The following is a 25,992-nucleotide window of genomic DNA, read 5'->3' on the forward strand; positions in this document are numbered from 1 at the left end:
ATGTTCATGTACTATTACACTCACAAGAGAATGCCTCATCCTTTTATTCTTACTCGACAATTCTAACAGCTCATCTATCTCCCTTCCCAGGCTACATATAAATCAGAAGCATAAAAAGGCAGCTGCACCTCAGCAAAGTAAACAAAGGGACAGCTCTGTATTATTTCTTCTTTTTTATTTTTCTTTTTCTCTGTATTATTTCTTACACCCATATATAAATCTACAATTAGCTTAATAAAGAAACAAAAGTAACCTGTTAAAAAAAAAATGTATACACATCACTCACGGACAAATAACCCTATCATTATTGCCTGAGCCTGGAGGGTGGGGTTGAATTCTTTCAGACTTCTCTAATGACAAAAGCCAAAAAGTCTACCACCACGTACAAAGAATTCCTCACAAAGTGTACAAAAAGCAGGCTGGGTGCTTAAATCATCAAATGCATTGCAGAGTGATGCAGGGAAAATCTCATATTAGATACATAATATCCTCTGCTGCTGCTGCTGCTGCTAAGTCGCATCAGTTGTATCCATCTCTGTGTGACCCCATAGATGGAAGCCCACCAGGCTCCGCAGTCCCTGGGATTCTCCAGGCAAAAGCACTGGAGTGGGTTGCCATTTCCTTCTCCAATGCATGAAAGGGAAAAGTGAAAGTGAAGTCGCTCAGTCGTGTCCGACTCTTCGCGACCCCATGGACTGCAGCCCACCAGGCTCCTCCATCCATGGGATTTTCCAGGCAAGAGTACTGGAGTGGGGTGCCATACCCTCTATGCAAATATAAAAGTCATAAACTTGATGCTACAATATGTATTCTGAAGAAACAAACAAAAAAATAGATCAAACATATTAAAACGGCGCCTGCAGATGAGAGGAAGAAAAGTCTTTGATGACAGGTGACAATACTATAACTGCAGATTATGATCCATTCAACACCACACTACTCCTAAGGTCCAAAACAAGAAGTATGCTGAAGTCACAGAAACCTGGGTTCAAACTGCAGTTCCTCCACTCACGGGCTCGAGGGGCTCTATGGAAGGAGGGTAATACTCTCTGGCCGGCTGTAGTCGACAGCGAATATGGAGACACAAAAACTCCATGATTTAAAAGTTATCTTTCTCTTACTAGGGAATTTAAGTACCTTGAACGATCCCACACGACAAGTCCGAAAGAAAAGGTTTCCAATTTCTTGCCACTCTACTCTCCAACTCTCAGGATATAAAATTTGGTGAAATCTCTTAGCCATTTTCATTAATTGAGAATAATGCTCTCCAACAGTACTTTCTCTGATGATGGAAGGAAATATCCCCTATTGCCACTGTTCAACACAGTAGCCCCTGGCCACATGCACATGTGGCTCCTAAGCGCTGGAAATATGGCTACGGCAACTGAAGAACAGTAATTTTATTTCATTTAAATTAATTTAAATTAAAATAAAAGTAGCCACATATGACTAATGGCTACCATATTAAACAACACAGATCTACAGTAAGAGGTTAGAACAGGTAACTAACAACAACATATTATTCAAAAACTGGAGTTTAACTATTACTTTCAAATTCCACCCCCTAAAAAATGTCCACCTTTCCAAAAGCATGGTGTTTCACATAACTAAATGATTTAACTTTACCTCCTATAAATATAAATTTGCTTCCTAAAAATATAAGAACATATTTTTATAAAATGTGCTAAAGAGAAGTTAGATAATCAATCCACTAATATCGACCCACCAAAAGTAAATCAACATATGATCACTGGCAATAAGATTTATGTACCTTACTATTCTAAACAATACTTTAACACATGCAGATGATCTTTCTGGGACAAAAGAAATTATTTTCCTGCTTGGTGTATGTAGTAGAAATATCACATTTTAGATTCTCCTCAGGTAAGCTGTTCCTGGAAATCAAATATATGTGTACTGCATCATCAAAAATATATTAGCCATTCCCTAACAACAACCACAATTTAAAAACAGTTTCATCAGAAATAACCAATCTGGGGCTTCCCTGGTGGCTCAGTGGTGAAGAATCCGCCTGCCAATGCCGGAGACACGGGTTCAGTCCCTGATCCGAGAAGGTCCCACATGCCACAGAGCAGCTAAGCCCGTGCGCCACAACCACGGAGCCCGCACTCCAGACCCCACGCTCCACAGGAGAAGCCGCCGCAGTGAGAAGCCTGTGCACCGCGCCTGGACAGCAGACCCTACTCTCTACAACTAGAGAAAAGCCCACGCAGCAACGAGGACCCAGCACAGCCAAAAATAAGTTTTTTGTAAAGTTGGTTTAAAAAAGGAAAGAAATGATCAATCTGGGACTTCCCTTGTGGCCCAGTGGCTAAGACTCCTCACACCCAATGCAAGGGGCCAAGTTTAATCCCTGATCAAGGGAACTAGATCCCACATGCCGCAACTAAAAGACCCACATGTCTCAACCAGGACCTGGGGCAGCCAAATAAATAAATAAAAGTTTTAAAAAAAAGAAAGAAAGAACCAACCTGATTATGACTCCTCATCCACACCCTTTGTTGGCTCATGGACTTCTGCTATGTGGCTATGATAGCAAGCAAAAGAAAGTCCCTGCCTTCACACCTCCCAAAGCTTACAGTCTGGTGGCAGACGGTAGTTGCTAAGCAACAAGTTAAGAATGGCTGCACCTCCAATGTTTTCATGGCAAGTCATTCATAGTTATTATAGAAAAGCAAAACTTAAGTACTCAAACTAAGTGGAGATCTTTAATTTTAAGCTCTCAAAAAGAACTTCTCCTCATCCTCACATACTTCTCATATGAAGAGGCAAGAGTTGAGAAAATTAGGTCAAAAGTTACTTCCTGAGCATTCTATCCTCTTCCCAAACAGCATAAAAAAGCTTAGTGAAAAGCATGTCTGGCAAGTAGAGGGCTATACTTGCTTGATTCTTGTTCCTTGCTGGTTCTTTTGCTTCTCTTTTGTAGGTTTTCCTTCCTCCTTCTACCTTCAACTTTTCAGTATTAAGAGAGAAAGTCTGAATCTGTGTTAATACTGTTCAAGGCACTGACTGTACTAGGCAAGTGGGAGGGGAAAAAAAAAACAACCTTGACTTCATACATTTACATTTGCACAGCATTTTATATCAATCTTTCATTTTATTCCCTCAACAACCTGTGAATTATGCAGAAGTGGTTATTATGAGTCCCCCTTTTACCCCACAAGGAAACAAGGTCCAGAAACTTGTATAAGGTCACATGGCTTTTCACCTTCAGATATGGAATTAGAACTCGGATTTTCTGATTCTTGATTCAGTACTCTTTCCACCGTAGTCTATTGCAAAGGTCCCCAACCTTTTTGGCACCAAGGACCGGTTTTGTTAAAGACAATTTTTCTACAGATGGGGGTGGGGGGGTGGGCTTGGGGATGACTCAAAAGCATTACACTTACTGTGCACTTTATTTCTATTATTATTACATCAGCTCCACCCTCTGATCATCAGGCATTAGATCCTGCTCTACTGTATCCTTCAATTTACCTGCAGTATTTTCTGCAATAACTTTACTTAACTCCAGAACATCCTTCACCATTAGGTTTTATTTACTCTTATTCATTCAACAAATATCAGTGCCTACTCTGTTAATAGGTAGAGTAGCATAACAGTGAATACACTGGGTATGATTCTTAATAACATTAGAAAAATATAATCACTTGCTAAATACAACCACTTGGTACCCCACTATAAGGATTCAGTATTCCCATGTGTGCAAACTCACTTAAATGAGTTAATAATCTGTCCTCTGAAATGAAAACCAAAAACCACAATGGGTTGGAATGACATGGTGGTGGTGGTTTAGTCGCTCAGTCGTCTCCGACTCTTGAGACCCCATGGACTGTAGCCTGCCAGTCTCCAGTCTTCTCTGTCCGTGGGATTCTCCAGGTGAGAATACTGGAGTGGGTTCACGTTCCCTTCTCCAGAGAATCTTCCCAACCCAGAAATCGAACCCAGGTCTCCTGCACTGCAGGAAGATTCTTAATTGGCTGAGCTATCAGGGAAACCCCCTCATGGAATAGCATGAATTGAACCCAAATGTCCTTTAAGGGTAACTCTTTCTAACTATGTAATTCTCTTCAGCAGGACTACAAAACTGACAAAAATAAATAAATAAAAATATCAGAAATCTGAGGGAAAAAATATGATCATACTGAAAATGAACAAAATTGAACCCTCAAATCCAGAAGATTTCTATAACTTTTAACATTGTGTTAACAATTATCTTAATAAGTAGTCAATTCCAAAACAAAAATACTGTAAATTCAGGGACTTCCCTGATGGTACAGCGGTAAGAATCGCGTGCCAATGCCAGGGACATGGGTTCGATCCCTGATCCCAGAAGATTCCACATACCAGGGAGCAACTAAGCCCACGCACCACAATACTGAGCCGAGTGCTCTAGAGCCCAAGAGCCTCAACTACTGAGCTGGCATGCTGCAACTACTGAAGCCCTCATGCCTAGAGCCTGTGCTCAAAAAAAAGAGAAGCCGTTGCAACAAGAAACCTGTGCACTGCAACAGAGTAGCCCCCACTCACCACAGCTAGAAAAAGCCTGCTCACAGCAACAAAGACCCAGCATGGCCAAAAATAAATAACTAAATTATATTTTTAAAAATACTGTAAATTCACCCTGATGTAGGTTGCTAGCATTCAGTAATTTTTTTTTCTGGGTGAATTTCAATATTTTGTTATACAATTCCAGAAAAGTTAGAATTTAAAGCAGTGATTCTTTTCATTTAAAGTTCATAAATTTCCATGGCAAGCATAGACTATCACCAGCTCAGTAAGTACTATAGATATCATGAAGACCCTTTTGCTATAGAGAATTCTATCACCAAGTCATCTTGAAAATTATTATCTAAAGCAGTGCTTGATAAACTGTGCTGCATGGAATACAAATATTCTTTAAATCACCTATTTTAAAGGGCTTAATGATCAATTCAGTTTACTTTCGTTTAAAAAAAAATTTTTTTTTTACAGCAGAATTTCTCAAGGCCTCAAGGCCTCTCAACATTATTATACCTGGTAAATTTCCGAAGGAAAAACAAATAGTATTTCCCAAGGTCATTTCTTCACCCAACTATTTATGCAACACCTATTACTGATAAAACTTGGAACACAACTGGGAAATGCTACTGCAACATTTGTAGTCCATTTGCCTCAATTAATGCCAACAGCAAGTTCTGAATTTAGGGAAACAGGGACGCACAGTAAAGGTTAACTATCTCTTACTATGCTAAGAAATTAAATATTTTATTACATTTAATCAACACAACAATCTTGCCTGCTAAGATGAGATAACCAAGGCCCAGGGGAACATATTAGCACTAATCAGATTCATCAGTAATACACAGGACCAGGTCTCACAACCCTCTGGTTCTAAACAAAGTGCTCTTTCCAGGACATAACTAAATTGACCCTCCTAGAGATTAAAATTCCAAGTAACAGCCCTAATGCCAGTCCAACTCTTTGCAACCCCATGAATTGCAGCACGCCAGGCATCCCTGTCCATCACCAAGTCCTGGAGTTCACTCAAAGTCATGTCCATCAAGTTGGTGATGCCATCCAGCCATCTCATCCTCTGTCGTCCCCTTCTCCTCCTGCCCCCAATCCCTCCCAGCATCAGAGTCTTTTCCAGTGAGTCAACTCTTCGCATGAGGTGGCCAAAGTATTGGAGTTTCAGCTTTAGCATCAGTCCTTCCAATGAACACCCAGGACTGATCGCCCTTAGGATGGACTGGTTGGATCTCCTTGCAGTCCAAGGGTCTCTCAAGAGTCTTCTCCAACACCACAGTTCAAAAGCATCAATTCTTTGGCGCTCAGCTTTCTTCACAGTCCAACTCTCACATCCATACATGACCACAGGAAAAACCATAGCCTTGACTAGACGGACCTTTGTTGGCAAAGTAATGTCTCTGCTTTTTAATATGCTATCTAGGTTGGTCATAACTTTCCTTCCAAGGAGTAAGCGTCTTTTAATTTCATGGCTGCAATCACCATCTGCAGTGACCCTGGAGCCCAAAAAAATAAAGTCTGACACTATTTCCACTGTTTCCCCATCTATTTCCCATGAAGTGATGGGACCGGATGCCATGATCTTCATTTTCTGAATGTTGAGCTTTAAGCCAACTTTTTCACTCTCCTCTTTCACTTTCATCAGGAGACTTTTTAGTTCCTCTTCACTTTCTGCCATAAGGGTGGTGTCATCTGCATATCTGAGGTTATTGATCTTTCTCCTGGCAATCTTGATTCCAGCTTGTGCTTCCTCCAGCCCAGCGTTTCTCATGATGTACTCTGCATTTAGGTCCTCTAAATTCTTCCCAGTGCTAACTTCTTTTATCTACTTCTTACCAAGTTATTACCTAGTTTCCTTAAGGAGCCTTCCCGGGAGCTCAGCTGGTAAAGAATCTGCATGAAGTGAAGAAGACCCCGGTTCTATTCCTGGGTTGGGAAGATTCCCTGGAGAAGGAAATGGCAACCTACTCCAGTATTCTTGTCTGGAAAATCCTAGGGCCAGAGGAGCCTTTCAGGCTACAGTCCATGGGTCACAAGAGTCGGACACGACTTAGTGACTAGTTTCCTCAATAGTCAAAGTCAAAAGCACTCTTATCTAATTATCATGATAATGATTTAAAATCAATCTCTTAACTTGAATACACAAAAGAATTGTCATCTTCATAAGATTAAGAGATAGCTACTGGAAAACAAAACTACAAAATTTATTCAATCTAACCGTTATAGTTCCTACCAAAAATGATCACAAAATAAGTCCCTTTGGAAACAAACAGAATCATAATATGATTTATAGTCATATAATCATAATTTATACCACAAATTTAAACAGGAATTTTAAAAAGCTACTTTTATGAGCAATTTATAATAATCAGGTCTCCTGACGGCCACTTCACTATCAGTATTCAGCTGCTAGTTCAGGGCAGAAACAGAGGTAAGAGGATAAAATATTAACAAAAGTAACATATTGTTTAAAAAACTGTCATGACACAAATAATCAAACTCAATGAAAAACAGAGACATGCCCCACACATTTTATTTCTCAAAGATATGACTTTCCAAATGTAGAAGAGAAAAAATAAGGTATACAGAAATGTAAGGCTACACTATACTGAACATTTCCCATTGTGGTGACTAGGCAAACCAAACGGAACATCCATCTGTGTAATGCACGCAATCCTGACTTTCAGACATTTGACTTTCACAAAATCCACCTTCATGGAAACATACTGACATCTTTAAACTGCATTTCATACACACACACACACACACACACACACACACACACACACACACTCTGGCAAGAGGAACAGCGACCTCAAAGCGCCCAGCTCACACAGGCAAGCATCCCCTACCAAACTCAACCCCCCTCCCCCTCCCCCTCCATCACCTGCATCTCAGCTCCTCCCCCTCTTTTCCCTGCAGAGCTGCAGGTGTCACTGGTTGGCAAGGATACCTGGGTTGGTTAATCACTTGCCAGCCAGGTAGTCAGGACCCAAGAGACAGCACCTGCACAAACCATAATTGGATATTTTACAATATTTTTTTTTAGTACTCTGAAAAGAGAGAAGTCCCATTAAGATAGATAAGTCAATGGGGAAAATTTTAGACATTCAACTTTCTAGTAATTTCTTATGATAGTAATATGTTGAAAGTAAGAAATATTTTCTACATTATTAAAATCCCAAAATCTATAGGAGAATAAAGAAACTAACAACAAGTTACTTTTGTATACTCAATAAACACTTGCTAAAGTTACTTTTCTCACTTCAAATTCTCTCAATTATTATAGCACTACTCTAAGGTAAACTACTTTCCAATCAAAGTTCAAGGAAAATAAAAATCCGTAATGTTAGTTAACATAGGGACTTCCTTGGCAGTCCAGTGGTTAAGACTTTGCCTTCCAATGCAGCGAATGAGAGTGTGATATCTGGTCCTGTGAGCTAAGATACCACATGCTTCACAGACAAAACACCAAAACATAAAACAGAAGCAAAAATGTAACAAAGTCAATAAACACTAAAAATTGGTCCACATCCAAAAAACAAAGTCTTTGCGGCAAAAATAAAAGGTATAGCGGCAAGTTACCTTGGTATACTCAATAAATGTTTTGCTAAAGTTGCTTTTCTCACTTCAGATTCTACCAATTATTATAATACTATTGCTGTTTTTTAGTTGTGAAGGTGTACCCAACTCTTTTGCCATCCCATGGACTATAGTCCACCAGGCTCCTCTGTCCGAGGGATTTCCCAGACAAGAATATTGGAGTGAGTTGCCATTATCTTCTACAGGGGATCTTCCCAACCCAGGGACAGAACCTGGGTTCGATCTCCTGCATTGGCAGGTGGATTCTTTACCACTGAGACAGCAGGGAAACAACTATTTTCCAATCAAAATTCAAAGAAAGTAAAAATTCTTAATGTTAAAGTTAATGTACTGAGTTCCTGGAGGTCTAGTGGCTAGGACTCCACATTTTGAACACAGGGGGTGCAGGTTCAATCCCTAGTCAGGGAACTAATATCTGCAAACCCTGGGGTGAGGCCAAAAAAAGAGTTTATGTAAAAATCTTTAATATTAAAATGTTAATATCTGAGCATATAAGTCGTCAATAAACAAGATGAAAACAGGAATGGTTTATATTTTTTAAAACCTGGTGTCAACAAAGAGATTTTATTAGATACAGCACTAAAAGCCCATTTTTCCTCCATAAAAGAAAAATATGATAACTTAGACTTCACCAAAATTAAAAATTTTTACTTTGTGAAAGACATTGTTAAAGAGAATGAAAAGACATGCTACATACTGGGAGGAAACACTTGCAAACTACATATCTGACAAAAAACTTACATTCAAAAAAGAACTATCAAAAGTCAACAATAAAACAAACCCACTGAAAAAACTAGACAAAAGAGGATGATTCTCTTTATAAAATGCCCTCAAAAGGACAGAAGTATAGAAGAAGAGAGCAGAACAGTAGCTGCTACGGACTAAGAGGTGGGAGAAGAGTGTAAAACAAGGAAAGCAGAGGGAGATTTTGAGGCTGATGGGAACTGTTCTGCTTCCTGATCATGACAAAGGATATGTGAATCCATTCATGTGTAAAGATTCATAAAATTACACAACAAAATATCAATTATACTGTATGTTAATTTAAAAGATAACAGAAAGGAAAACACTGCCTCTTTCCAGCCTTCTCTAAAGTCCCTACTATATCCAGGCTGTGTTAGGCACTAAAAATAGGTTAGAAAGACAGTTTGCCCTCACTCAGAGGAAGCAAACAAGTACAATAAGGTAAAGGCTTTAACGGAAGGATATATTAGGTTGGTGAAAAAGTACTTGTAGTTTCTGATGGTGAACCTTAAATCATTGTAACCAGGCTCAAACACATCTTTGTTAATTAAAATAGGAACCATTGCAATCAACAAATTTCTGCCAGTGAGAAATAAGTTTATTTCCTTAGCATAAAAATCTGTGCTTCGAGATTCAATGAACTCTTGGAAAGCATTTTCTGCCTCCTACTGGTTGTGAAAGCGTTTTCCCTGTAAAAAGTTGTCAAGATGTTTGAAGTGGTAGTTGTTTGGCAAGAGGTCAGGTGAATGTGGAGGATGAAGCAAACCTTTGTAGTCCAAATCATTCAACTTTTGAAGTGTTGGTTTGTGACATGCAGTTGGTCACTGTCGTGGAGAAGAATTGGGCCCATCCTGTTGACTAATGCTGGTTGCCGGCGCTGCAGTTTTTGGTACATCTCATCGATCTGCTGAGCATACTTCTCAGACGTAATGGTTTGGCAGGGATTCAGAAAGCTGTAGTGGATCAGAGTGGCAGCAGACCACAAATCAGTGACTATGACCCTTTTTCTGGTGCAAATTTGGCTTTGAGAAGTGCTTTGGAGCTTCTCCCCAGTCCAACCACTGCGCTGGTCACTACCAGCTGTCGTATAAAATACACTTTTCATTGCACGTCACAATCCAACTGAGAAATGGTTCATTGTTATTTCACAGAATAAGCAAAGACAACACTTCAAAATGACTATTTTTTTTAATTTTTGGTCAGCTCTTGAGGCACCCACTTATTGAGTTTTTTCACCTTTGCAATTTGCTTAAAATGCCAAACAATCGTAGAAGGGTCAATGTTGAGTTCTTCAGCAACTTCTCGTGTAGTCGTAGAGGATCAGCTTCGATGATTGCGGTCAATTAGTCATTGTCAACTTCTGATGGCTGGGCACTATGCTCCTCATCTCCAAAGCTCTCATCTCCTTTGCAAAATTTCTTGAATCACCACTGCACTGTATGTTCATTAACAGTTCCTAGGCCAAATGTGTTGTTGATGTTGTGAGTTGTCTCCGCTGCTTTATTACCGACTTTGAACTCAAATGAGAAAATTATTAGAATGCGCTTTTTGTCTAACATCATTTCCCTAGTCTAAAATAAATATAAAATAAACAGCTAGCTCAGACAGTAGAGAATCTGCCTGCAATGCAGAAGACCTGGGTTGGATCCCTGGGTCAGAAAGATCCCCTGGAGAAAGGAATGGCAATCCACTCCAGTAATCTTGCCTGGAAAATCTCATGGACAGAGGAGCCTGGTGGTCTATAGACCATGGGGTCACAAAGAACTAAACACGACTGAGCGACTAACTTCACTTTCACTAAGTCATTAACAAGAAAACATAAAGCAAGAAAGGTCATTCAAATGATGTGTCACATAACCACATTTATCTAAGAATGTATTCCAATATCAAACAGCAAAGTTCAACAACGCAAACCATAAATACTTTTGCACCAACCTAATACAATACACAGAGTTCTCCATTTAAGAAAGGCTTTCTCTAGAACACAGGGCAGGAGAGGTCACTTGAGACTAGCAGCAATTGCCAGGGAAAAATGGAAGCGCATTCCAGACTGAGAAGGCCACATCTAACAGAGAGGCAAGGAAGCATGCTTCCCAGTGGTAAAGAATTCGCCTGCCAATGCAGGAGACACAGGAGACGCAGATGCGTGTTCAATCCCTGGGTTGGGAAGATCTGGAGGAGGAAATGGCAATCCACTCCAATATTCTTGCCTGGAAAATCCCATGGACAGAGGAGCCTGGTTGGCTATAGCCCACAGGATCGCAAAGAGTCAGATACAGCAGAGCACACACACATGTGCACACACACACAAGAAAAACTCAGTGTACCAGCACACTTAGGAAACTACAGATAATTATCTTTCCAAGCACAAGCAGCCCATACAACAATGTGGTCAGGAACTGAAAACAGGTTTCCTCCAAGCAATATAAATCGTGCTTGAATTTGAAGCTTTGGAAGAGGCAATTTTCAGATTCAAGTCAAGCTGAGTACTTCTATTCATATTTGCATCTATCACTTTAGTAAACTACAGTATACCCACAGCCTCTAATAAAGTGTGCTTAGGAACTCAGCATCGCACTGGGATTAAAAGCACTCTGACCGACTACCAGGGTTCAAATCTAAACTCTACCACTTGTTTGTTGAGTGAGCCTCGGCAAGTTATTTAACATTTAGGTGCTTCAATTCCCTCACGTGAGAATGTGAGAATAATAATGGCACCTACTCACTGCACTGCTATAAAAAATGTGCTAATTTATATAACGTGCTCAGAACAGAGCTTGACTCACACTAAGCACCGCAGAAGTGTGTGCTATTAATACTCAACAAATGTTAGCTATGTAAAATAGACTTATGTATTCTGATAGTTTGAAAACAAACCCAAATTATGTGCAAGACCTGCACACTAAAAACTGGAAAATATTGCTCAAATAAAAGAGCTAAATAAATGGAAAATTTGTGCTCATGGATTAGAAGATTCAATATTATTTAAAGACATCAATTCTAAAACTGATCTACAATCAATGTGCGTGCACACGTGCTCAATCGCTTCAGTTGTGTCCAACTCTTTGGGACCTTACGGACTGTAGCCCTCCAGGCTCCTTGGTCCAAGGGATTCTCCAGGCAAGAATACTGGAGTTGGTTGCTAAGCCCTCCTCCAGGGGCTCTTACTGACCCAGGGATCAAACCTGTATAGCCTTTGGCTCTTGCATTGCAAATGATTTCTTTACAACTGAGCCGCCAGCCACCAGGAAAGCCCCACATTCTCAATGTAACTCCAATCAAAATCTGAGTAGGCATGTTTGCAGTTTAATAAGCTGATTCCAAAGTTTTTCTAAAAATGCAAACAATCTAGAATAGCCAAAACAATTTTGAGAAAGAAAGAGGACTAAGACTATCGGATTTCAGCTTAGTATAAAGGTATAATAAGGCCGTGTGCTATCAAGAGAAATAAAAGCCCACATTCATTGAGACTTGTATATAAATGTTCACAGTAGCTGTATTTAAAAGAGCCAAAAACTGGAAACAACTCAAATGTCCATCAACCCAAATGCGGATGGATTAACTGTAGTATAACCATACAAGGGGATGTGCGTGCATGCTCAATCGCTTCAGTCAGGTCCAACTCTTTGGATCCTATGTACGGACTATAGACCGCCAGGCTCCTCTGTCCATGGGATTCTCCAGGCAAGAATACTGGAATGAGTTGTCATGCCCTCCTCTAAAGAATCTTCCCAACCCAGGGATCAAATCCACGTCTCCTGCTCTCCTGCATTGCAGCTGAATTCTCTACCACTGACCCAACAGAGAAGCCCACAAGGGAATACTGGCCAGCAATAAAGGAGAATAAAAATACACAATATAGATGAATCTCAAATAAGCCTGCTGAGTTAAAGAAGCCAGATCCCTCCTCCACAAAAAAGCACAGTACAACAGAAAGCTGACCGGCGGCTGCCCAGGGACAGGGGGTGGGGAGAGGGAACTGACTGCAAAGGAGCATGAGGGAACTCCCGCAGTGATGACCGTGGTGGTGGTGGTTACACAACTACAGACACGTGTCAAAACTCGCCAAACTGTACACTTAAAATTGGTGAATCTTACTGTATATAAATTATGCCTCAATAGAAAGAAAGTCATAAGGCAGTATTGTCTTTTAAAAATAGAAACAAGATTTTCTTTTCATATTCATGAAAGAATACAGGCAAGAATTACTATTTACTTAATACTGTTAAGAAATCTATATTACCTTATACAAATTTTGTAAACTTCAGCATGATGAAACAACCAAAAATACTATGTGAATGATTCTTTTACACCTGTGTCTCCTTTAACTAAACAATCAATGGAAATCTACAAAAGAACTTTCTAATGCTGAACAGAAGTACTTATTCAAGATGAAAATTAACGAGCAACATAGGATTTAACTAGGAAATCCGTTAGCAAGCTTGTAACTGGTCATAAGGTTATCTAAGCCTGCCAGCTTCCAGAGAACTGGGGGAAAAAAAAGTATAAAGGAGATTTAAGAACATGAAACAGCTCTTATGCCAACCAAAACTTAACAGTGGTAATTCCAATGATTCTATTCTTACATAAAGAACCTTGCAAGAATCAAGAATATAGAGATTGTTCCCTAAAAATATAAGTCAGTCAGTAATAGGAAACATAAAGGGACATTTTTATCTCACAAAGTTCTGTCAGGGGAGCACTACTTACCTGATTAATTCTCCTGAGGTAAGATGTTTTTCTCTTTAAGTCTCAAAAAATAACAAATAATTTACTTATATTTTATACTATGAAGCTTTTTAAAGTATATCTCTTTATTAATCCTCAATCTTTAAAATTAGAAAACAATATCTGTACCATAAGCAATAAATGAGGACACAAATATTTACAAGGAGAAAAAAAGACAAGTGTAAGCAATTTCCAGTTAAATAACCACAGCAATAACTAATATGCATATTACATGGATCTGGTTAGACCGGCAATGTGCTACTTTATCTTCTAATTGATGTTGTCATATGTTAGTTTACCACTTTAAAAAAGATATTTAAGATCTCAACTAGATTAACCATCCCTTTTGTAAAGTAAGACTACAAGTAATAATCATATTCAGTTTCTTATTCAAGTTCTACACACATTCACATATTCCTTCTACCTGCAGTGCCCTTTCCACTTGTCCCACCCATCTAGATTCTTCCCATCTCTCACCACCTATCTTAATTGGTACATGTTCCCTGATCCCTTGAGCCAGAAACTCTGTATTGTGAAACCCCATAGCTCTTTCCTATAGTCTTTTATAGCATTTAACACTTTCTACCTTGCACTATACTTCAAGTACAGTAAACCATCTTCTACTGGGAGTATCGTTGAAAAGAAGGTCCACACTTTATGCTGCCTGGTAACCCTCAGAGCTCATAATACCTGAAACTAAACATTCAGTAAATGTGCTACCTAAAACACAGAGGAAAACAATAATTTTAGGCACTCTGTGCCCCACAATGCCTTGGGAGATACAAACGGAAATAAACATCAATGATAGTGACCTGCTCTGAATCTGAGAGACACAGACAAGCAAACACATTAATACAATATATTATAACTGTGATAAGTGTTACAATAGGAGATGAACAGGGTGCTCTGAGGGGAACATTAGAGTTAGGGCATTAAGTATGTTGAAAATTGTTCTAATTTCACAAACTATATTAGGAAACCAAGTCTAGGTTTCTGAAGGGCCAAAAGAAGCTTTCAAGGGGGCTATAGTAAGAGCACCCTTAATCTTGAAATTTTTTCTTAAGCTGAAACTAACACTCCACCTATATAACAACCTTACTTGCAAACACAGAGTAACAATTTTCTCTGTATTCTTGGTACAACCCTCTGCAATAACCAGGCCTGGTCTTACTACAATTTACACAAATTTGCCCATCCTATCCTCTTACACTTGTCTGAACTGTGCACCAACTCCAAAAAGCACATGCCACTCCCATGCCCCAAACTCTGCGGATCTAAATCTATTTAACCTCTAAGGTTCTTTTCAAGGCCCACTTCCTGATCTATCACCCAAGAGTACTACATCCCCCAAACGTATACTGTAATATTACTATCTGTACCTCTCTTTTTTTAACAATTAATGATGAAGTTAATTCTTAAACATTTTTTTTTACAACTTAAACAGAATTGACCTCATACCCCAGATATGCTACTTCCTTGCAATGTGAAGCTGGGCCAGCTACGACACTTTCTTGAACCATAGTTCCCTCTTCATTAAAATTAGGATTTAACTGGGTGATGTGTACATATGCCTAACACACACATACATTCATACTACATATAATACGTTACATAAATATGTAAATTTAATACTAATTTGTATTTAATATTAATATTTAATTTTATTACTCTTATTTCAAGGAGGAAGATGCAAACTCTAAAACTCGAGCAATCAAACATGAACAAAGTGGGTCCTAAAAACTGTATCAATTAGTCAATGTAAAGGAGCCTCACAACTTTCAAATGTGCCCTCAAGACAACTCACACAAGACACCCTCAGCAGAATTTCTCATGTCTCCTACAGAAAGCCACGAAAAATTCAGAGGCGAAAAGACACAACCAGTTACAGAGGTCCTAGGATGGTGGCCCTACCACTGACATACTTCCCAAGGGTTTATCTGCCTCTGTGCAACCCAGAAGGAGGGGAAAAAATATCCTCTATTATATAAGTCAAATAGTACATCAATTTAACATTTTTTTAAAAAACCTGCATTATCCCTAGGAGACAAGCAAAACCACTTCTGCATATTTCAGCCTCGGAAGAGAAAGTCCAAGCGGGATGGGGCTGAGTCATCTATTAAAGATCATCAACGCCTGCCCCACCCTGGAATGGGGACACTGTTGAGACCATTTCCAGCGCGATCCGGGACTTGGTACGCTCTGCCCCTACCGCATCCTTTTTAAAGTCCCCACCTCGGGCGCCTGTCCCAGCACTAGGCGCAACCTGGCATCCGGCATCCCCACACCAGGGTCCACGCCTGTCTCTCGTCCCTGGTCAGACTCCGACCCCCGTCCGGCAACTGCACTCACCCGGGCGGTGACCTTATACACCGTGTAGCCCCTCGGGTGTCGCTGGGGCTCGGTGACAGTGTAGAATCGGGCCAGATCGGCACCCCGCTCGCGGGGAGAGGTCATCCTCCCGCCGCCTCTGCCGCCGCCGCCTGCCGGGGATCATCAGTGCAACCCGGCGCCGCCGCGGTTCTCTGAAGCAGCGGCCAGGCGGCGAGGGGGCGGTGGCTCATCGGCGGCGCCTCCGCCGCTGGGCTCTGCTTCCGGGGTCGCGGAAAAGCTTCCGGGTCAGACCCGGGCTCCAGTCCTGGGAGGGAGACTCCACTTGAGACCCGGACCCGCATCGCCGGCCTGAGCCTGGCAAGTGAACGAGGATCAGGCAATGGCACCGCCCGCCACGAGACGGAGGGATACCCCAGCCTAGTATCTTCTTTCCTTCCCTATTGGCCGCCCATTGGTTTAAATACCCACAACCCCTGAACTCTTCTTTTAAGACAAACCCGGTCCATCTGTGCACCTGTGTTTATACCACCACAAAGTGAAAGTGAAGTGGCTCAGTCGTGTCCGCCTCTACGCGACCCCATGGACTGTAACCTACCAGGTTCCTCTGTCCATGGGACTTTCCAGGCAAGAGCACCGGAGTGGATAGCCATTTCCTTCTCCAGGTGATCTTCCCAAGCCAGGGATTGAACCCTGGTCTCCCGCATTGCATGAAGTGAAAGTCGCTCAGTGTCCTGATCCTGCGACCTCAAGGACTGTACAGTCCATGAATTCTCCATGCCAGAATACTGCAGTGGGTAGCCTTTCCTTTCGCCAGGGGACCTTCCCAACCCAGGGATCGAACCCAGATCTCCTACATTGCAGGCAGATTCATTACCAGCTGAGCCACAGCAAGCCCCCCAAGTTTAAAAAAAAAAAAAAATCGTTGCCTGTGTTAAGAGTTTCATACGGATTAAGCTTCAACCCACTGCAGTGCACTCACTACAGTACACCCTGAGGGGAATTCACACTAGGGGAAATTAACACGCATTCCCTGCTTTGAGTATACTAACCCTTAGGTAGTTAAGTTGCGTATCTCCGGGAAAATTTCATAGATGTCGTGGTCCAGGCGTGGGTTGGAAAGGAGTTTCCAGGCATGAGACAGAGTGAGAGGGAAAGTAAAGTTTATTAGAGTAGGAGATGCTGTTAGAATACCGGGCCTGCTCTAGGGAGAACCGACTTGAATGGGGGTCCTTAGTCCATTTTTATACCCAGGGTACAAGTAGTGGGATAGGGGTCTTGCAGTCATTTGCTGATTGGATGAGGCACGTATACTGGGTGGGGAAAGAGTAGAGCAAATACCTTCTCTCTATGGGATAGGAGGGAGACAGGTTATACTATTCCATTAATACTGTATATATAATATACACAAAGTGAAGTCGCTCAGTCTTGTCCGACTCTTTGCGACCCCATGGACTATAGCCCACCAGGTTCCTCCTTCCATGGGATTTCCCAGGCAAGAATACTGGAGTGGGTTGCCATTTCCTTCCCCAGGGGATTTTCCTGACCCAGGGATCGAATCCAGGTCTCCAGCATTGTGGGCAGGCGCTTTACCGTCTGAGCCACCAGGGAATCCCATATAATATACACAGTATATAGTATATAACACATACTGTTCCATGGGGGAGGGAAGGACGATAAGGGTATGGTTTTTCTGTTCTGCATTCCAAGACCCTCCTGGGTTTTATCTGCTCTTTCGTCCTTGGGTCACCACATTCCTCCCTCTATTTTTAGGGCCAATTCTTTGGACTCTTGATACCCAGTTCATTTCTACCTACCTACCTATTTCACTTCTTAGGCACTTGGGAACCCAGTCTCAAAGGAAAAGAGGCCATGACCGCTCTGGCTTCTTCAGGCTGTACAGGGGTGTAGTGGAGCTCTGGGTTCCCTTTGCCTGCTCCCTGTCGGGGTGCATTTACAGAGAGATGAAAGTCCATGGAGTGATAAGGCAGCTTGTTTCAGCATCGTCTGGGTGTTGGCCAGGGAACATTCTTGTCATACTACCACTTGGAGATTTGTTGTAGTCTAGAGGGAAATGGCAACCCACTCCAGTATTCTTGCCTGGAGAATCCCAGGGACAGAGGGGCCTAGTGGGCTGCCGTCTATGGGGTCGCACAGAGTCAGACACGACTGAAGTGACTTAGCAGCAGCAGCAGCAGCAGAAGAAGAAACAAACAACAAGAAAGTTAAAGGTACTTGGCCCAAAGATTAATAGAAGTAGAAAAGCTGCTGAGGAGCTAGTCAGGAGAATCAGGACTAGACGTTGGTTTGTGACATTAGTGTTTCTCTAGGTATGAGAAGATGCAAGAATTTGTCCTCATAAAATCTTTACCTGAAAACATCTGACCATCTGAAGGCCGGTTCTTGTGGGTTTTTCCCAAGCACAGAGTACCTTATTTCTGGTCTCCACCCTGAACTCCTTTCAGGGGATGTTGAAGGTCAGCAGCTTGTAGTGGTCATAATGTAATCCTTGCAGAGGCAGCTGGCAAGTGCCAATTTCCAGTCAGCAGGGTCCCTTCATAGCCACATATTTGACCTTGCTTTGGGGGCATTTCACGGCCATTGTGTCCCGCGGTGCTGGGAATGTTCATTCCCAGGTCTAATGAAGATTCCATTGACAGGCCATTCAGTGTGCTGTTATTGGACTAGGCCTTGCGAGGAGCAAAAGTCTCTGGACCATGCCTGTCTTACTAGCCTCTTGGTCCAGGAAAATATTCCCTCTTGTTGCTTCTTCTCATATCTAGAGTTACATTATTACAATCACTGATCTCATATGGAACTGCATATCAGCATTTTATCACAGGCTCAGTCACACATTTGGTGATATAAGAAACAATCTTATGAAACAAGTGACATAGAAAATAATATACTGATCCCTAGCAGTTATTAGTAAGGTCATAAGTCAGTCAGATAGGATCATGTAAGTCACTGTGAAATAATATATTCACTTAGCAAAAGTAACAAAGAAGATTTCAAAGTTAAACATAGGGGGAGGAGCCAAGATGGCGGAGGAGTAGGATGGGGAGAACACTTTCTTCCCCACAAATTCATCAAAAGAGCATTTAAACGTCGAGTAAATTCCACAAAACAACTTCTGAATGCCGGCAGAGGACATCAGGCACCCAGAAAAGCAACCCAACTCTTCGAAAGGAGGTAGGAAAAAATATAAAAGGCAAAAAAAGAGACAAAAGAGGGAGGGACGGAGTTCCGTCCCGGGAAGGGAGTCTCAAAGTTAAACATAGAACAGATCACTTCAGAGGTAAAGAAACTTAAAATCCATTATCAAAGGCAGTTCAAGAAACCAAGAAAATTTGTATTTATGCACAAAACTCTTCCCTTGGAATGCACTTTCCATCAAACCTTCTTAACACTTTCTGTACCCATTACTTTGTTCTCCCATCCTGAAACAGCTACCTGTAAGTCAGACTTACTTCCTTTTCCCTTCATAAAATGTAATTTCATTCCTCATACCTTCTTTACTGAAAACACACATCGTAATTTCCTTAAGCAACCAAGAACTGACCTTTATATTAGCATTCTACAGATTGGTGAACATAAATACCAGTGACAATTTCTAAAAAAATTCTAGAGAACATCTCAGGATGGCATCAAACATTATTCATTAACAGTCCAAAATCTCTAGTTTCTCTGTAAGAGGAAGTTAGTGTTCAGTAATGAATGTTTCAGAATCTTATTTTATTTGGAAATGATCTAGCTATTCAATACATCAGTCACTTAGTTTAGCACAACCCTAGAAATTCAGGGTTACCAAAATCTAAAAGGACTGTTTTAGAGAAACATTTCTAAAGTATAATGATTCTTAATAGTTTATCTAAAAGCTCCTATCTCATTTACTTTTTTTTTTTTGAAGTTTCTTCACTTGATGTACTTTCCTTACTGACAAACTTGTAACAGATATAACAATATAACAATATTTAACTTATAATAAACCTAGACACAATGAAAATATGCTTAATGTTAATGACTCTTAGACATGTCTATATTAGATTAGCAAACAAACATTAATACTAGGTATTTAATATTGATTATTTCCCAGTTCATGTGAATCTGAAATTCATTTAGGTTAATTTCTCTTGTATTTAGAACTGTCTGATTTGTAAGTGCTTACTTTTCTTTCAGTTCAGTTCAGTTCAGTCGCTCAGTCGTGTCTGACTCTTTGCGACCCCATGAATTGCAGCACGCCAGGCCTCCCTGTCCATCACCAACTCCTGGAGTTCACTCAAACTCATGTCCATCGAGTCGGTGATGCCATCCAGCCATCTCATCCTCTGTCGCCCCCTTCTCCTCCTGCCCCCAATCCCTCCCAGCATCAGGGTCTTTTCCAATGAGTCAACTCTTCGCATGAGGTGGCCAAAGTACTGGAGTTTCAGCTTTAGCATCATTCCTTCCAAAGAAATCCCAGGGCTGATCGCCCTTCGGATGGACTGGTTGGATCTCCTTGCAGTCCAAGGGACTCTCAAGAGTCTTCTCCAACACCACAGTTCAAAAGCATCAACTCTTCGGCGCTCAGCTTTCTTCACAGTCCAACTCTCACATCCATACATGACCACTGGAAAAACCATAGCCGTGACTAGATGGACCTTTGTTGGCAAAATAATGTCTCTGCTTTTGAATATGCTGTCTAGGTTGATCATAACTTTCCTTTTAAATTAGAACTCATTTACAGCTTCAGCAATATTAAAAAAAAAAAAGACACACACTGAGACATACATAAATCCAGACAAACAGAGATCTCATAGTTTGCTTCTTGAGATTTTAAATGTCTCTTTGACCCTCCCCCCTTTTTTTCTTTGCTTGAAGTTCCAATTTGCCCAAGGCTGAGGTCTCAGGCAAAGTGGGCTGTGTATTTCAAGAACTTGAAAGGATGAACCTCAAGCTTTTCCCTAGGCAGGGCTTTTAATAAGCTAGTTGTTTTTAACTGCGTATGCAAAAAGAACTGGTTTTGTAGTTTCCAAGAAAAAAAAATTCATTTTAACCAGTCTTCTCCAGAGTCTAAAGAAAATCATGGCCATCCTGTGTCCAAAAGTCATCGTTCCTTTCTGTGGTCATAGTTTTATAGCTAAAATATAGACCAACTAGTGCTCAAATTGACTCTGATATCAGAGGCAGATGAGCTGATGAAAATCTTGGATTGTCCCTTTGGTGGGAAGTGAGGTCTTTGTCCCATCAGAACAATCTGAAGGGCTAAGGGAATTTGCAGGAGTGGGGAAGTGTGGTCCTTCCCCACCCTGAGAAACAGGAGTAGTTAAAAGAGAATTCTTTAGGATGTTCAGGAGTGGGGGAAATTTGGTTCCCTCTCCACCTGAGAGAGGAGAAGGCAATGGCAACCCACTCCAGTACTCTTGCCTGGAAAACCCCATGGACGGAGGAGCCTGGTAGGCTGCAGTCCATGGGGTCACTAAGAGTCAGACGCGGCTGAGCGACTTTACTTTCACTTTTCACTTTCATGCTTTGGAGAAGGAAATGGCAACCCACTCCAGTGTTCTTGGAGCCTGGTGGGCTGCCATCTATGGGGTCACACAGAGTCAGACACAACTGAAGCGACTTAGCAGCAGCCACCTGAGAGATAAGCGTAGTTAGAAGGGGATTCTTTAGAATGTTAGGAGAGTTTTTGATTCTTCAGGCTTTTGAATATAGGAGAAAGACCCGACAAAAGGGAACCTCAGAATCCTTTCCTAGAGGTCATGTGGATATGAAAGGTCGAGTAAGGGTTGTCTAGGAAACCTGATGGAGAGAGACAGGGGGCAGGAGATAGGGAGACAACAGAAAGACACATGCAGCCTGAGTCCCTCAAGTCTGGATTCTGACTGAGGGCCATGAAAGCAACATCTAGGCTCCTGTAAGTCAATCCGGACCAAAAGGGAAAGAAGTGACAGGGAAGAAGGCTGAGGTATCCGCCTTACAATCCTATCGGAGAGGCGGTGGCCAGGGCACGATGGTCTCTGTTTTGCTTCAACCACGATGTGTCTGATTTGGTGCATGGAAGTTGTCTTGCTTGGGGTGGAATGCCCTTGTGGCCCGATCTGTTCTGTGTCCCCCTTATCAATGTGGCAGGAGCCCTAATGGTTTTTAAGTGCCTGACCCATGCCCGGACAATATCGGTTGGCCTAGTCCTCAGTTGGAAAAAAGACAAAGAAGAGACCCTCACCCATTCGGGCGGCAGCTACTGGGGTGCAGTGAGTAGTGGGGCCTTTGGAACACACGAGACGGTAACCCTGGCCAGAGTGCCTCAGTTGCTTCCACAGCACTTGCCTGTTCGCAGAGGGCCCCTATGAAAAAGAAGAGGCAAGGAGGTGGAGGAAGAGACCCCAAGGTCCCCGTATGAGCCACCAAAAATGTTGTGGTCCGGGCACGGGTTGGAAAAGAATTTCCAGACATGGGACCGAGTGAGAGAGAAATAAAGTTTATTAGAGTGAGAGATGCTGTTAGAACAGCGGGCCTGCTCAAGAGAGAACTGATGTTGAATGGGGGTCCTTAGTCCTTTTTTATACCCAGGGTACAGGAGTGGGATAGGGGTCTTGCGGGTCATTTGCTGATTGGATTAGGCATATATACTGGGTGGGGAAACAATAGGGCAAATACCTTCTCCCTATGGGATAGGAGATGGGGACAGGTTGTACTGTTCCACTAATAGTTACAACATGGGGGAGGGAAGGACGATACAGGTCTGGTTTTTTTGTTCCTGAATTCCAAAACCCTCTTTGGTTTTATCTGCTCTTTCATCCTTGGATCACCACAATAGATTCTTATATCTTCCACAAATGGAAAAGCATTAAAATCATTAACTGTGATGCATTTTCTGTAACCAGCAGTAATGTTTCACTACTTCATGTTTTTCCCAGCAAAAAAAAAAACAAAAAAGAATCATATAAAACCTGTCTCCTCCCTTACCTCTCTGGAGCAGTTTCTCAGCTATCTGAGAGGCTATCTCTTGGGGTATTGTTCTCAAAGCAGCCCCTGAATAAAACTGAAACTTGTTCTCACACTATGCATGTTTTTTATTTGACACAACCTATTTCAATTTTAAAATTCATCCATTCATACTCTAAAGCTGGAAACTGTGTCTACTACGAAGATAGAGCTCCTATTTAAATTCGTCACTATCCATAGCTTGATTCCTCTACCTTCCTTCATCAAGATTTTCTCATTCCCCACAACATTCATTCCAAATGGTTGCGGCTCTCCTCAACACTCTATTCCTCTTCACCTTGCCTTCTTACCTGTTGGCCCCTCCTTCTTTACAGAGGGGGAAAAGTACTTAGCACCAATCCCTTCATCTTCACGTATTTCTGTTTCAATCTGAGACCTACACATCTCTCTACCTCATTTTCCAGGACTAATCACTCTTTCTGTGCACTGATATCCGTCCTCATTGGCAGACCTAAAGACCTTGTTCCATCAGTGACATCCCAACTCTACTTTCTATACCTTTAATCTCTTCCTTGTCACTGGCTCCTTCTTCTCAGCCTATGTATGCAAGGTCTTCCCTGTAGTTCAAACGGTAAAGAATCTGCCTGCAATGCAGGAGACCTGGGTTCGATCCCTGGGTCAGGAAGATCCTCTGAAGAAGGGCGTGGCAGTCCACTCCAGTATTCTTGCCTGGAGAATCCCATGGACAGAGGCGCCTGGCGGGCTACAGTCCGTGGAATCGCAAAGAGTTGGGCATGACTGAGCGACAGACACTATGTATCCCTAAACCTATCACTTGTTTATTCAACCTGAACTCACCACCTATTATATGCCAGTCATCATGCTAACTAGGCATTGGAGTTACAAAGTCCCTGATCTCAAGAACCATTTAGGAAGAAAAAGCAGAGACCATTTAAAGTATATTGTTATTAAAATAAATACTATCACAGGTGCATATATGGCATACTACAGAACACATCTAATTCTGTTTGGAAGATTAGCTAAAATTTTCTGATACTGGGGAAACTATGGTGAATTTTGAAAGAGAGACAGGAATTAGCCAGGAAGAGAAGAGAATAAAGGAAACCATTCATGTTCTCATCTCTCCTGATTTTTTCTCCTGATACTGAGCAGTGGGTAGTGGAAAAGGCATGAAAACCAAGGGCACTGAAAATCAAGTTCACGAGGAAGCTATGTTCAAAGAGCTAAAAAAACACACACACACACACAACAAGCAAAAAATGTCCAAACTGCTTAACCAAAACTGGTTCAAGAAGAAAGAGGAAATCTTAATCAACCCATAATAAGTAAAAATACTGAATCAGTAATTTTAAAACTTGAACAAATAAAAAGCCCAGGATCAGATGGCTTCACTGGTGAATTCTACCAAATATTTAAAGAAAAATTAACATGAATCTTTTTCAAACTCTTCCCAAAAAAAAAGGAAATGAGAAAACAATAATTCATTTTATGAAGCCAGTATTAGCTGAATACCAAAGGCAGATGGAGCTGTCCCAAAAAAAGAAAATTGCAAATATCCCCTATGAATATATATTCAACTAGGGGACTTCTCTGGGGGTCCAGCAGTTAAGAATCTACCTGCCAATGCAGGGGAAGTGGGTTCAATTCCTGGTCTGGGAAGATCCCACATGCCATGGAGCAACTAAGCCCAAGTGCCACAGCTACGGAGGCCTGAGTGCCTAGACCCTGTGCTCTGCAACAAGAGAAGCCAGTGAAATGAGACGCACTCACACTGCAATGAAGAGTAGCCCTGGATTGCTGCAACCAGAGAAAGCCTACTCAGAGCAGCAAAGACCCATTGCAGCCAAAAATAAAAACAAACAACAACAACAAAAAATCTTCAACTAAATATTAGCAAATAGAATCCCAGAGTATATTTAAAAAGTTAAATAACATGACCACATGGGATTTATCCCCAAAATACAAGGTTGGTTCAACATTATGAAAATAAATCAGTGTAATATACCATATTAATGAAATAAAGGCAGAAAGTGAAGAGGAACTAAAAAGCCTCTTGATGAAGGTGAAAGAGGACAGTGAAAATGTTGGCTTAAAGCTCAACATTCAGAAAACGAAGATCATGGCATCTGGTCCCATCATTTCATGGGAAATAGATGGGGAAACAGTGTCAGACTTTATTTTTTGGGGCTCCAAAATCACTGCAGATGGTGATTGCAGTCATGAAATTAAAAGATGCTTACTCCTTGAAAGGAAGGTTATGACCAACCTAGATAGCATATTCAAAAGCAGAGATATTACTTTGCCAACAAAGGTCCATCTAATCAAGGCTATGGTTTTTCTAGTGGTCATGTATGGATGTGAGAGTTGGACTGTGAAGAAAGCTGAGCACCAAAGAATTGATGCTTTTGAACTGTGGTGTTGGAGAAGACTCTTGAGAGTCCCTTGGACTGCAAGGAATCCAACCAGTCCATTCTAAAGGAGATCAGTCCTGGGTGTTCTTTGGAAGGACTGATGCTAAAGCTGAAACTCCAATACTTTGGCCACCTCATGCGAAGAGTTGACTCATTGGAAAAGACCCTGATGCTGGGAGGGATTGGGGGCAGGAGGAGAAGGGGACGACAGAGGATGAGATGGCTGGATGGCATCACCGACTCGATGGACATGAGTTTGAGTGAACTCGGGGAGTTGATGATGGACAGGGAGGCCTGGTGTGCTGCGATTCACGGGGTTGCAAAGAGTCGGACACGACTGAGCGACTGAACTGAACTGAACTGAATGAAATAAAGGGGGGAAACACTGGATAATATCAATAAATACCAAAAAAAAGCATTTGACAATATCAAACACCCTTTCATGGTAAACACAAAGCAAAGAAAGAATAAAAAGGAATTTCCTCAACCTGATAAAGGGCACTGAGGAAAAACTCACAATTAACATCATACTCATGGTGAAAGACTAAAAGTTTTCTCCCTGAAATTAGCAACAAGACAAAAATGTACACTCTTTCCACTTCTATTCAGCATTGTCAGAAGTACTAGACAAGGCAACTAGACAAGAAAAAGAAGTAAAAAGCATACAGAAGAGAAAGGCAGGAATAAAACTCTTCAT

General features: G+C 41.4%; 1 protein-coding gene across 4 annotated transcripts in view; it reads right to left on the minus strand.

Moving 5' to 3' along the window:
• RPS6KC1 (ribosomal protein S6 kinase C1) overlaps positions 1-16,195 on the minus strand; it is a 204,114-nt gene extending 187,919 nt beyond the window's left edge. For 2 of the 4 annotated variants that reach the window (XM_027565624.1, XM_027565623.1), the window contains exon 1: positions 15,955-16,190. Coding sequence is in view for 2 of the 4 variants with exons in the window: in XM_027565622.1 (XP_027421423.1) it covers positions 15,955-16,059 (105 nt within the window). In the remaining 2 variants the exon portion in view is untranslated. Of the gene's footprint in view, positions 1-15,954 lie in introns of all 4 variants that reach the window. The other 2 variants (XM_027565622.1, XM_027565620.1) reach the window with 2 other exon arrangements.
• Between the last annotated feature and the right edge of the window lie 9,797 nt (positions 16,196-25,992).

Source organism: Bos indicus x Bos taurus, chromosome 16 (assembly GCF_003369695.1).
Source record: "Bos indicus x Bos taurus breed Angus x Brahman F1 hybrid chromosome 16, Bos_hybrid_MaternalHap_v2.0, whole genome shotgun sequence".
Lineage (NCBI taxonomy): Eukaryota > Metazoa > Chordata > Mammalia > Artiodactyla > Bovidae > Bos > Bos indicus x Bos taurus.